Consider the following 13,553-nt stretch of genomic DNA (forward strand, 5'->3'; position numbering starts at 1 on the left):
ATGTGACATCCAGCAGACTCCAGCATAATGCTGCCGGATGAGTGTGTGGGGTATCCTGACTAAAGCTATATTGGGATTCTCATCAGCTGGGAAATTAGTGATGAAATCAGCTGCAGCTGCTTTAGGAAAGCGTGAGCTGAGGTTATCACTCCTACATCACTGCGCCATGTTGAAAGTGTTCTAAAAAAAGAAAAAGGTTTAGCTTAGTTAGCCAAAGTTCACCATAACCCTTAAAAACACCTTCAGCCAGTTTCCCGTCTACTATTTGATGCAGCGATGCACCTTAACCAAGCAAGCTCTGCTTTACAGGATTCAGCCCGTTAACTTTAAGTGATGCAGAAATCCCAGCTGAGCTTTTAACGAACCGCACCAGAAGTCCTGAGATTGATTCCTTACCCTCCGGGTGGCCATCGGATTCACTTCATTTAGGCAGCTGTTGGTTCCTTCCTGTGTCTTATGGTGGATATTTCATGGAAATGCAGCATTTATCTTTGAGTTTTTTAATAAAACACAATTTTTCATGGAGCTATTTTGACTCTAGATTGACTTAACTTCAAGTCACGACTTGGATCAGCTGCTGCAGACTGAAGCAGAGAAGAAGCAGTTGAAAACTAGCCTGATAACTTTAGGTCAAAAATCCTTGTTTAGCCACTGTTTTTAACAAGGAAGATAAAAAGTTAAATAGTTTTAGCCGATTTGATTGGATTTTATTCTTTGCCTGCACAACCATGACCAATCGAGAAGACTACCAACAAAAACCTGAAAAATTTCAGCTCCAAAAATCGGATCCCTTCTGATTCTCCATCATATGTACATATCTGTAAAAGTGAGCGGAGAAGGGATTTCTGTCGCACTCTTACCTATTTCCCCCAGGGTTACCACAGCAAATGGATCCACGTGTTTGATTTAGCACCGATTTTTCCAGGACAGGAGCAGACTGGCTTGTGAGCCCAGAGGCAGATGTGTTATAACCACTACACTACAAGAAAGTACGAAACTCAGAAACAGACCCACATTTTTTTTTTGGTTGTTTGTTTTGTGGAGGTTTGTGAAGGATGGAAATAATTCACCTCTTCGCCTTGAGAGCATACAAATTCATTTTGTCGGCGTGCACCATCGTCAGAGTTTTCACTTGAAGCCAGAAATAGCTCAAGTGGAAAATCAGATTGAGCAGGATACAAACGGTGACGAGGTGGAAGTGCGTACGTGATAACGGCCTCACGATCCACGGCGTAACCCCACAACGTGATGGTAAACAGTCAGTTACCCACAGCAACCAATCACAGAGGGCAGGCTGTCCCGAACGCCAGAGTTCACTGTGACAGTCAGCGAGCTGTGTGTATGTGTGTGTGAGAGAGAGGTGCAGTAATGAGCTGCAGAGTGTGTGTGTGTGGGTGGAAGCACCAACAGTAATGAGTTGTATTGTTAGCCGCGCTGTTATCAGTCGTGTCATTGTGGAGAAGCAGGCTGTGAAAATGCGAGCCACACTCAGTGACAGTGTGGAGGACACTTGCACTGACGTCATGGATCAGATCGCCGCTCTTATTTTCCGTCTTCCTCTGGGGTCGAGTTTCTCTCCTTGGGACGTCTCTCTGCTCGAATCACATCAGATACTCAGGGGAAAAAAACAAAAACTCTTTTCAGGGATAATTTAGAAGCATTTCTAAATAATTTGAATGAGGAACAAGAATCGACATTCATCTGTCCTGCTTTCAGAGGATGTTTCTGGCAAATAATCGATTAAGTAGAAAGATTAGACTCTAAAAAGTCAGAAAATCGTCTAATAGACGAGGTTAAACACTGCTGAGACAGATATTGCACATGCATTTAAAGGACATTTGAAATCACTAGTCAGTAATAAAGTCATATTTTACCTGCCAGTGAAACATTAGCTTGTTTACTGTGGCTAATTTTAGCAGAGCTAGCTAGCATTAGAAAATAAGACAGAAGAAGAATACGAATTCTTTTATTCACTTTGTATTTTAAAGTGTGAAAGTATTCAAATAAAGTGCTGACATCAGCAGAATTATAGAGCAATAGTAATGATGCTGAGTAACTTAAATGGAGGTAAAAGAATACAATAACAGCTTCACCTTGTAAGTCTGCAAGAGCTGCACAACACCGTCACACAGAAAAACAACCACCTTTAGCTCTTCCGGTCATACAGACTGAGCGCTCCAGTGATTCTCACCAGCTGCTAGCATCCCCTCCTTTGTCGCCTTTGTTCTTTCTACCTCAAACAGTCTTCTGTAATATTTTACAAAGAGCTGAGCTTCGTTAAAGTAGCTTCTGTTTACGTACTAACATCATGTTCGAGGCTAACGTTCGCCTGGCTTGCCTCGTTGTTGTACTCATGATACAGCTCTGTCCTCCAGTTGATTTCCAAACCTGTTATTTGCCAGTTTCATATGTACTACTGCAGCTGCGGTTCTCTTTTTGCACCTTCCCCTTTGACGTAAAGTCTTAGACCACAGTGTCAAACAAATGGTTTGCACCAAAGGGTCCAGTCTGGCATATTTTATGAACTGCTGTTCTCTGCACCAGGAAAATAGTTTTCAGATAGTTCGGAAGTGGTCATACCATTATGGTGGCTCCAACAGGCCTTGGGCATGTTGGACTTTATGACTCATAAACTAAACAGTCATAAAATTCACCGCCCCCATGTTTGACCCAGCAGCTGCTGCAAATTGATAAAACATGAATAATTAATATAACCGGCTAATATTTCAGGTGAAGTTTGTCTGCAGCTCGTGCGAGACACTGACAGTTGTGACCTGCTGCTTCCTCCACATCACGTGATTGGCTCATTCAGATTTTTGTTCTCTGCATCTCTGTGGGTGGCCGTTGAACACGTGCCTTTCATTCTCAATAAGACACAAGTTGAATGTAAAAGCTATAGAAGACCTATTGACGGGGTCAAAAGGGGAATTCTCCAGAGGAAAACTGCCCGTTACTCAAACGTGATTAAAAACCAGCTCTTTGGTGTTCAGGATTTAAAAAAATAGTGTGTGTGCAGAACTTATTTTCTGTTCTGTTGTTCGAGATGAACAAATTGACCAAATATTTACGTCAGTGGTCAGTCTCGCTGGTGTTGAGCAATAATGTCCACCTTTTGAGAGTTTGGAGGTATGGCAGTGGGGTAAATACGACAGAACAGTGTTTTGGTCTGTTTTCACTTGCTGATTAGTTTGACTCCCACCGAGGGCACGGTTGTGTTTAGGCACTACAATCTGCTTGGTTAGGTTGAGAAAATGATGATGGTTTGGGTTAGAAATCCATCCGTCTGCTGCTGAAATGTGCTGCGTCACAGGACTGATACACTCTGTTTATCTGAGAGACTCCAGAGCTTTTAATGAAACAGCTAATAAATGTCTTCAAAGTCTCCTCGACCATCTTAGAGAAGCAGGGACTGACTGACCCAATCACTGACACGCAGGCTGGTTTGTCTACACGTGTGAGGCTGTGGATAGTTTATGTGGTTGTTTTTTTTTTTTTTTTTAACTGATTAAGTGTGGACAGTCGAGTGTTCGGTGTGGCTGGTCTTGGCTTTTTGTTCCAGCTCGTCTCTGGGAGGTGAACCATCATCTTCAGGGTTTTTATCAAAGCTGCAGATTCCTCTGATTATCTGTGGCATGGACATTTTATAAACCTGCCTCATAACTGGCAAAAGCACAGTTTTGTTTTTTCCAGAGGCAGAAAGTGTGTCTGGCTCCATCCTTAAAGTATTTTCTTTCGATCATACTGCAGCTTCTGCAGTATACAGTATGGCTAAGCATTAGCATGAAATGGGATTCAACTGTCCTCAGAATGTGTGCGCATACAAAACATGTACAAAGGATCTCTAATCCAGGTAGGAAATGTTTGTGCTGTTAGATTTCTCCTTGCTTTCCCAGGTTTCTGTGTCTTCTATACTAATATCTGCTCTCTGTGACCAAACATGAAGACACGAGTAGAAACAAACTGTCATAAACTGGATGTTCAGAGCAGTCTGAAGGCTGAGCTTGTGGTCTACCGGGACTTTGGCTTTCTCTGTGTTAGCTACCCTTTCCTGCTGGAGGTTTCTTCCTTTTAAAAGGGAGTTTTTCCTTCCCACTGTCACCAAGTGCTTGCTAATAGGGGATTGTGTGATTGTTAGGATCTTTATTACAATTATCAATATCTATAACTAAAACTGAATTGAAGTGAATTACTTGTGCTTCTAGAAAATCTGAAGATAAAACGAAATCCTGAATATGTTTCATGTGAGTATGAACGCCACAGCAGGTTGTGTTCGATGGGGAATCTGTTGAAACAATCTAACATAAAGTCAGGAAACACAGTATTCTGAAGTACAGGTGCTTGTTGTGTGAAGTGGAGCACACATGCCGAGTCGTGTTCCACTGAGCGAACATGCAGACGGAGATTTGAGGAAAATGTTGTGCTGCGTTCGATTTTAGTTGTAAGCACTCAAACTGAACTCGCACATCATTTCCATAAACAAGCTGCCCACTCCATTAATCCTCGCACGGGCTAATCTACCGGAAACCCGATAAGGCTACACTATCTGTCCTACTGTCCAACGCCATTCATCATCCTGAAGTCTGCTCTTCACCACAGCTTCCATATTTTTCTGGTCTGTTCATGTTTAATATATTTCAGCTCTTGTGTTTTAATTTCTTCCTCTGATAAATGTGCTAACTCATGCTCATCACTTTTGTCTAAATCACTTTCTCTTTTGCTTTGCTTTCTCCGTCCATCACACTGCCTTACCTCCCTCACTGGTGTGGTTTTATTCTGGCATAGCCATGTGTGTCTGATGGATCACCCGCCTTTACCGCGCACACACACAGGGACACACACTGCGCACTGTTTAAGTGGTTATCGTGTGTGTGTTAGAGACAGAGTAAGGCGATAGATCACACAGGACTGCAGGATGACATCTGTTCACTGGTCTGTGGATTGTTGTTTTTTTTTTTAATTAAAACTCCTTCTAATAACAGCTCAAAGCTTGTACAACTGACCACTGTTATTTTTGTTTCATTGGAAGAATTATTATTTTATTGTATATGTTGTTATATTATGTCTGTTATGTGCACCGTTAAAGCACACAGTCCAATAAAGAAGCACAGACTGCTAACGCGTAGTTAGGTTTGATCAAACAAAGAAAATTTGCAGTAAACCGAGTGAAATTAAATCTCCCACACATGCAAACAGTATATGCACATGATGGACCAGCTGGTCATAATGTTTTGCCTCATCAGTATTTAATATATCAGTAAATAAGTTTTGGTCTTAGTGTATGTTTGTCTTAATGCTATGCTGTCCTTTTGTGGTGTAATACAGACTGAAACTAACTGTGGGGTTATTTCTAACTCGGGATCATGCTTTATACTGAGGATCTAGATCAGGAGTTGGGGAGCTCCAGGCCTCAAGGGCCGGTGTCCTGCAGGTTTTAGATGCGTCCTTCATCCAACACAGTTCATTAAATGGCTAAATGACCTCAACATGTCTCGAAGTTCTCCAGAGGCCTGGTAATGAACTGATCATTTGATTCCGGTGTGTTGACCCAGGGTGAGATCTAAAACCTGCAGGACACCGACCCTTAAGGCCTGGAGCTCCCCACCCCTGATCTAGATGTTGGATATATTCACCATGCTTGTGGCTCAGGTCTGGGCTTACTTGTCCAAAGGAAAAAAGAAAAGGTAGCTCAGTAGCAAACCGTTCAACTCCTCCATTATGCATTTGCTTTATAGATTATAGGAAAACACAATCTTGTCCAAATCTTTCAGAGAATTGCAGTTCAAAGTCATCGAAACCAAAATCCCAGATCCATATACTTAAATAAGGAAATGTTAAATATATTAGCATAAAAACATTAAAAAGCAAGAATTTTTTTTTTTATTTCGAGTTGGATAACAAGACAAATGAGGTTAAGGTTGTGTTTTTTTTAAGTTTCTTAGTTACCAAAGCTGAAAGTAAAAAGTCTGTTAGCGTTATTTTTACCCCTCAGATCAGAAATGGACACATTTCTGTGGTTCTCGCTGTATTTACTCTTTGTCATCATAAAGGGGATGTCTTTGGTGGGGTGGACATTTGAGGACTTTGCTGCTTTGATATGTCACAGACAAAACAGTGAATGGATTTACTGAACAACTCTTTGTACATTCATAAAGAGTAAGTACCTTGAAGCAGTGCTATTCAACGATTAAATGTGTATATTCTGCTACATAAATGCATGACTTTTGCCTGAGAGTGCCATTTTGCCACCAGCTTATTAGTCTTTTAATTACTCATTTCATTCATGTTTTTCTTATGTTAAATAAAAAATATTTGAGGAGACATGAAACGTTCTTCAGACTTTAAACTATTTCTTCCTGTGGCCTTTTTCTTCTCTTACCTCTCCTCATCACACATCTTTTATTATTCTTGCTTTCTTTGTACATTTTTCCCTCTTTGTGCTTTGCTGCAGTCTTGGCAGCCTTTGCCTTCTTTGCCTTACGACTGGCTGTTAAAGTTGATTAAAGAAGGGCATTCCTCATCTCAGTGGCTGAGTCACTGCACGGCCACTTTGCTTACTCATTCCCTGAAAGGCCATCCAAGCTTGTTAAGTCTGATTCAGATATTCGATGGAGCAGGAGGAAAGCCCGATGGACAAAAGGTGGTAGTGTGGTTACTGCGATCACAGTCGAACACAAAAACAGAGTCTCAGTCAGGTTTCAGAGCTCATTGCAGTACAGAAAAAACAGCTTTAGTGAAGGTTACAAATGATCTTCTTACAGCCTCTGACAGTGGACTAGAACATGTTGTAGGTATTACAGGTACTGCGCTGCAGTAGTTTGTATCATATCTATCTAATAGACCCCAATTTGTACATGTAAATGGAGAGTTCCACAGGGTTCAGTGCTAGGACCAATTCCGTTTACATTATACATGCTTCCCTTAGGCAGTATCATCAGAAGGCATAGCATACATGACACCCAACTTTATCTATACATGAAGCCAGATAACACAAACCAATTAGTTAAAATACAGGAATGTTTTAAAGACATAAAGACCTGGATGACCTCTAATTTTCCGCTTCCAAATTCAGATAAATTTGACCTTATTGTACTCGGCTCTAGAAATCTGGATGAATGGATGGATGCCATTACCTTGGCCTCCAGTAACACTGTGAGGAATCTTGGAGTCATTTTTGACCAGGATATGTCCTTCAATGCACATATTAAACAAATATGTAGGACTGCGTTCTTCCATTTGTACAATATCTCTAAAATTAGAAATATCCTGTCTCAAAGTGATGCTGAGAAACTAGTTCATGCATTTATTACTTCTAAAAATTCCCTGAAAAGCATTTCAGACTTTTGCTGCTATGAAACTGTTTCACAAAAGCAATTTGCAGGTAATCAAGTTCAAGAGTGCATCTATGTTTTGTTTTTAAACCTGACCTCTTAAATCCAAATGCTGAACACCTCTTCAAGCCACTTTTTAACCAATCAGGTAAAAACCTCAGCTTAGTGTTATTGGCGTTGGGTTGTCAGATGAGTCAGAGATGGCAGGTGAGTGTAAAAATCAGCAGTAGCTGAAACACGCTAAATTGATCAAGTTAAACAATAATATAATCTGAACATGTGTTAACATTTCTTTTGACCATACCCAGCTCATGGCTAATGGTGTGTATGGATTTTTATAACTTTAGGAAGCAAACACGGCAGGTAAAAATAACCAGTTAGGGTGTTTAATTCGCCCTCCATCTCTGTGATGGATTATAACAAATCAAAGGATATGCAAGTTAAACCTGCAGCACATTTACAGAGCAGGATTTCTTCAATCAGTTCTGTTTTTACAACCTCAACAGCACCCAGCAGACTTCATCCCGCGTCTTCTTCACTGTTCAATCCAACGCAAAGCTGCTTCTAACACCTGCAACAGCACAAATCTTTAAGATTCACGAAAGTGAAGCAGAACCAGGGTTGTACTTTGAAAGCTGAAATCATGAGCCACTCTGCAGCTGGGACAGATGACAGTGAGGCAGTGTGTCATTCAGCTGATAGCCTCGTCCATGCTGAGGCATGTCATTCAGATGATAGCCATGTCCCGGCTGATTATAGAGTAAAGAGAGGGAGGTGGAGCTGCAGCTGTATTTTCTCCTTCACTGGATCGTCTGAAAGCTCTGTCTGTGGAAAAAGACTTCAGCCGAATATTTTCAGTCAGGATTTTTTACCTCTTGAGTTTGTTTCAAACAAAATGTTGAATTTTATTTCTTATTGATTAACTTACACTGAATATTTGTATGACATCGTGCAAATTAGGGATGGGTATCGTTTAGGTTTTATCCGATACCGGTGCCAAACCGGTACTTTTGAAACGGTGCCGGTGCTTAAACGGTGCTCGAACCGGTGCTTAAAGAATGGAGAACACAAAATTGGTCCAAAAACCTCTCGTGTTCAGCTGGTTTTTTTTGTAAAAAGATAACAATGTTAGCCTTTTCTGTAGCTATGGGGCATATATGGCATCACTCTTGGCTGGAAGCAGTGCTTAAATAATGGAAAAAACACAAACTTTGTCCTAATCCTCTCATGTTTAACTGTTTTCCACTTTTTCTTTGGTCATTTTAGCCTTTTTGGCCAGGGTGAAGGGAGTATCTGCCATCAAACAAGAAGACAGCCACGTAACTACGACGGTGTTTGCTAGTTCACCTTACATGCATTAATTTAATAACGTGGTTAGCCTACTCAACGTAAATTACACACGGACAACATGAAGCTACTCACGCAGAGAAGAACGGCTGCTGCTGCCATCATCATCCTCATCATTTCTGCTACACTGGCAGGGCTACGGGCCAGGACTCTATTCTTCGGGTTCTTGGGAAATGTTGCTCCGGGTCAGATAACAGGCAACCCACGCGCAGTAAATGTGCTCGGTGTGAGGTCTCGCAGCAAGCTATCAAATACGGCGCATTTCTTGGCTTTTAACAAAATGCTATATGTCGCCAGGTGTTTCACCAGATTCGAGGTGTTACCTCCTTTGCACAGTATCACCTTAAAGCACTTGTTGCAGGCTGCTGAGTTTGCATCTTTTGCTGTGAAGTGCAGCCAGACTTTGACCGCTTCGCTTTGGGCATTTTTAATCTGTAGCTCTGCTCTAAAAGAACGTACGTACCTGGGCCCGCCTGCTACACTCGCAAAGGTAAAATGATTGGCTGGAATCCAAAGTGTGTGACATCTCAGGAAAAAAAAAAAGCACCGAAATGTGCGCTGCTTTTCGGTCTGGTTACTACAGTTTATGTCAGAACCGGTACCCATCCCTAGTGCAAATGCTCCAAATGAAAAAGCCTGACCCCTGACATGTGGACTTACCAAAGAGTGTCAAAGAGTGCTAAAAGAGTGCTAAATAAATATAAATCTAATGTTCAAAAAGATGAATTTACGGTTTCTGTATACAGTGGCACTGGTGAAGGGGAAACATGATGGAAATGGCAGAGATTAGGGTAAACAGTATTCCTGCCTTATTGGGGGTAACTGTTTTTCCTTCTACTCTTGACGTATCAGTTGTCCTCGAATTGCTGTATTGTGTGACTTACAAACACTATCTGATTTTGTAAAAATGCACCAGCTAAACAACCAAAAAGTATAAAATGAAATTTAGGCTCCGAAATTTAAATGTGAAGGCTTTAAAATTACAAAATGTTTTATTAGTTAGCTTCATACAAACTGCAGTAAGAAAGAAATCGGATACAGATACCGTTTTTTTCAAAGTCTTCAGCAGGCAGGTCGTTTAAAATCATCCAGGAGGAATGGGGGAGGGGATGATGGCTCGGTCGTCTGCAGTGTTGGCACTTAGATGAATGAAGTGTGAGTTTTTGGTCTCTGATGTCAGAGTTCCTATATCTTTCTTCTTGAATGTGGTTCCATCACTGAGAATAAGAAGTGGGCTAAAGGCTGAAACAAAGTTATCGATACCCATGTACATACGAACAAGACCTCATAGTCTGCGATGCTAAGATCAGGACTCTTGTGGATGGTGGTTGTTCTTTAAGACTTAGATGTCTCGTTGATGACGCTGTCTGAAAGACGAGAAAAAGAAAAAGTTACATGAAAGTACAGGAAACATTTGGGTATGAAGAGTTTAACATGACTGACACTGACAAACTGTCCTGTTCTGATTCGAGTCAGTCTGAGTAAATATTCTGGTATCTGGATGGTTGAACTAAGAACTACCTCGACTCATCTGAGCCGGCCGGCTCCACCTTCTTAAAGCGCTGTGGTCACTTTTAACCCAATGAATGAATAAGCTGACAGTCCCAGAAAACTCTAAAACACAAAAATATGACTTTTTTATTTTTATGATTTAGCTCTCAGCTGATGTCGTGACTGCTTTATGTGTTTGTGCTGTGAAAGTAAACCCAAATCAAATGTTATTTCTTAACAGACACTCTTTCCTCTTCATTCATACTGACGAGCTTTTGGGAAACACTCAGTATCTGTGGTTTGATGTAAAACCACCGCAGCTGAGATGAAACCTGGATGACGAAGAGAAAATACTGCAAATATAAAAGCATGTTTTTATTAATACACTCTTAGTCCTGCTCAACCTGCTGGTGAATCAGTGGAGACTGATGAAAGCAAGAGGATGAAGTGCAATAAATGGATTTATGTCGATGGACAGCTCTTAAACTAGCCTTCACAAACCTGAGAGGATGTTCTTTGGAGGCAAAACACAGGAAAGAAAAGAGAGTTTGTTGTGCAGACCTGGAGTCTGCACGCTCTCTAAACTCCTTTGTGCCCGACCTGATAATGGAAGCTAATTCAGGTGGAACACTTTGATGTGTTTGTGAGAGGAGACAGAGACCACACTTAACCCAAACTCCTCTGTTGTCTCAGAGCTGCAGGTAATTTCAGCTGGAAGCTTGAGCGTGATTTAACTTTACCACAGAGAACCAGCTGTTACCTGCCCAGTCACATCTTCTTTTTTTGCTGCAGAAAAGAACATTCAGTTTATTCCAGATTTTCTCTGGATACGTGCTTCACTTTACATCAATCTTCACAAGCTCTATCTTCTGATTTCTAAAAGTATATAAATTGTGAGAGTTTTGGTTCAGACATGTTTCTGTCAGTGATGTCGATGCTTGCTTTATAGTCCTGGATTAAATCTGTGTTTAACCTCGTGTGGTGGAAATGAGCCTCATTTTTCCATCTTTCAGGGACTTCAGTTTTCATTAATATGAATATAAAAATCCAGAAATTTCTATATAATGGGGTTTTCCCATCATTACGGAGTGAAAGCATTAGATTCTTCTCTCACTGTCAGTCATTCCTTACTTGAACCATCGAGGATTGTCAGTAAATGCCGACTCAGACTTGCAGAGCCTCAGGAATCATCTTGTTTGTTCAAGCACCAAAAAACATGAATTTACTGTGATTTTAAGCAGTAAATCCTAAATCCATTAGAAGCTGGAAACAGAATATGTGGCTTTGTGTTTAGTGTTTATTGTTTTTTTTTTTATGAGTGTCATTAAATAGAAGTATTCCAGATGTTTCTTGCACCGTATTCTGTAAATCGTCAGCCTGACATGTTTAATACGTCTGCATACTGCAGGATGTTTTTTGTTCTATTGATTCACTCACTCGGTGAGTGCGAATGGTTGTTTGTCCCTGTGTGTTAGCCTTGCGACAGACTGGCGACCTGTCCAGGGTGTACCCCGCCTCTCGCCCTATGACAGCTGGGATAGGCTCCAGCGCCCCCCGCGACCCTGAAAAGGATAAACGGAAGTGAATGGATGGATGGATGATTCGGTTCATTTGATGCTGCAGGTTCAAATCCCGATGTGAGTGTGAGGTGCTCTTGAACAGCATGTGTGTGGTTGTGTGTATGCAGGTGGTGGACTGTTCCTGGGACGAGACGGTGAAGGTGTACACACCTGCGTGCCTGTCGGTGGGAGCGCACAGTGCAGCCCCTTAAAATGCCCACAGACCTCTGAGGACGATTTCACCTCGGCGCTGGTATTCGAGCACTTCTCCCCGATGAAGCCAGTGCCTCGTCCTGAACCATAACGACTGCTTCGCCGACGCACACCCGACTCTTCACTTCTTCCACAACGTTGTTCAAAATCCGAGCCTCAAACTGTGAATGGTTAAGACACACGCCACTGAGACGTCATTGCTCTGACACTTTGGTACCAAATCGGAGCCAAAATTCTGAAAACATAAGTTTCACAGGTGGCTACTGGACCCTTGTTTCCATAGGAACTGGAAAACACCAGCCATCATGTTTGGGCAGATGAGCTGGACATTACTCGGTCCCACGACTGTGATCGACTCTGTCAGAATAAAGCATGTGTTGGCATGTGTTTGAAAAGCAGATATTTTACTGTGATAACTTTTGTTCTTGGTTTTGTTATTTTGGGCATTTCACATTATCAAACAGTGGCACCCCTGTATTCAATGCTGCCTACTACAGTGGCATAGTGGTGCAGGGGTTGGGTTTGTTGCCTCACAGTGGGAAGGTTTCTAGTTCAAACATTTTTGTGTGTGTACTCTGGCTTCCTCCCACTGGCCAGAGACAGGCATGTTGAGTTATTCTAACTGACCATGGAAGTGTGGTAGATACATGCACACACACGCAAACACACACACACACACGTCTGGTTTGCATTCCTCATGGGGACATCCCATTGACATAATGCTTTCCCTAGCCGCTTACCCTAACCCTAAACCTAGCCTAGCCATAACCCATTTGTAACCTTGACACTAAAACCACATTTTGAGTGTGAAAAATGCCTTCAACCTGATGAGGACCTGGATTTTGGTCCCCACCAGTATAGTAAATTTCAGATTTTGGTCCCCACCAAGATAGCAAGAACCCGTACACACAAACACACAGCTATACTGTTTGCTCTCAGACCTGGGAACTTTGGAAAAACTCCGGAGTTTAGGAGTGAAGCTAACACCTCACACTGGACTGAAACAGGTCTCCCCATCATCCGTGTGTTTAGTGTTTTTATTTTTTAATATTAATTGCTGCAAGTTAATTTATCATTTGTTTCTCAATCAGGGATATTTTTGTGTCTGAGTTGAACTTTAACCTTTGTACTCTCTAATCAGTTTGAGTTTAAAACTGCAAATGTCCTTCATGTTTCACACGTCACTGAAAAGTTTACGGTGAGTTTATTTCACAGTCAGTTGAGACGGCTTCAGTGTTTGGCGATGTGCCTTGAATAAAGCTAATTTTAATAGTGTGGATCATTTTTTGTGAAACACGCACATCTGTATCACTGGAACATTTTCATACGGGGAAAATGAAAAGTTAAAGTCTGTCCCTCACTTTGGAAGAAAATGGGGATGATCACACTGACACTGATGTTTGTTTACATGAAGACGAATTCATGTCCAGGAAGATGAATTATTTCACATCATCATTTTACATGCTGTGAGACTCTTCAGTGTCTTCTAGATAAATCTCAAATAACCTTTGAGTCCTTTCGATTTTTGCAGGTTTCACTGACATAAAATGTTGATTATATATATAAATTGTAATATTTTTAATATTGATATTTTTCCGCCAGTGTTGAAAAAAAA

The 13,553-nt window shown here is 41.3% G+C and overlaps 1 protein-coding gene across 4 annotated transcripts in view; it reads left to right on the forward strand.

Moving 5' to 3' along the window:
- pex7 (peroxisomal biogenesis factor 7) overlaps window positions 1-13,211 on the forward strand; it is a 44,358-nt gene extending 31,147 nt beyond the window's left edge. For all 4 annotated transcript variants that reach the window (XM_082507061.1, XM_082507063.1, XM_082507062.1 and 1 more), the window contains one exon: window positions 11,854-13,211. In XM_082507061.1, coding sequence (XP_082363187.1) covers window positions 11,854-11,937 — 84 coding nt within the window. In that variant the 3' untranslated portion in view covers window positions 11,938-13,211. The remainder of the gene's footprint in view (window positions 1-11,853) is intronic.
- The last annotated feature ends 342 nt before the right edge of the window (window positions 13,212-13,553 follow it).

Source organism: Aulonocara stuartgranti (genome assembly GCF_965226115.1).
Source record: "Aulonocara stuartgranti genome assembly, chromosome: 15".
In the NCBI taxonomy this organism is placed as follows: domain Eukaryota; kingdom Metazoa; phylum Chordata; class Actinopteri; order Cichliformes; family Cichlidae; genus Aulonocara; species Aulonocara stuartgranti.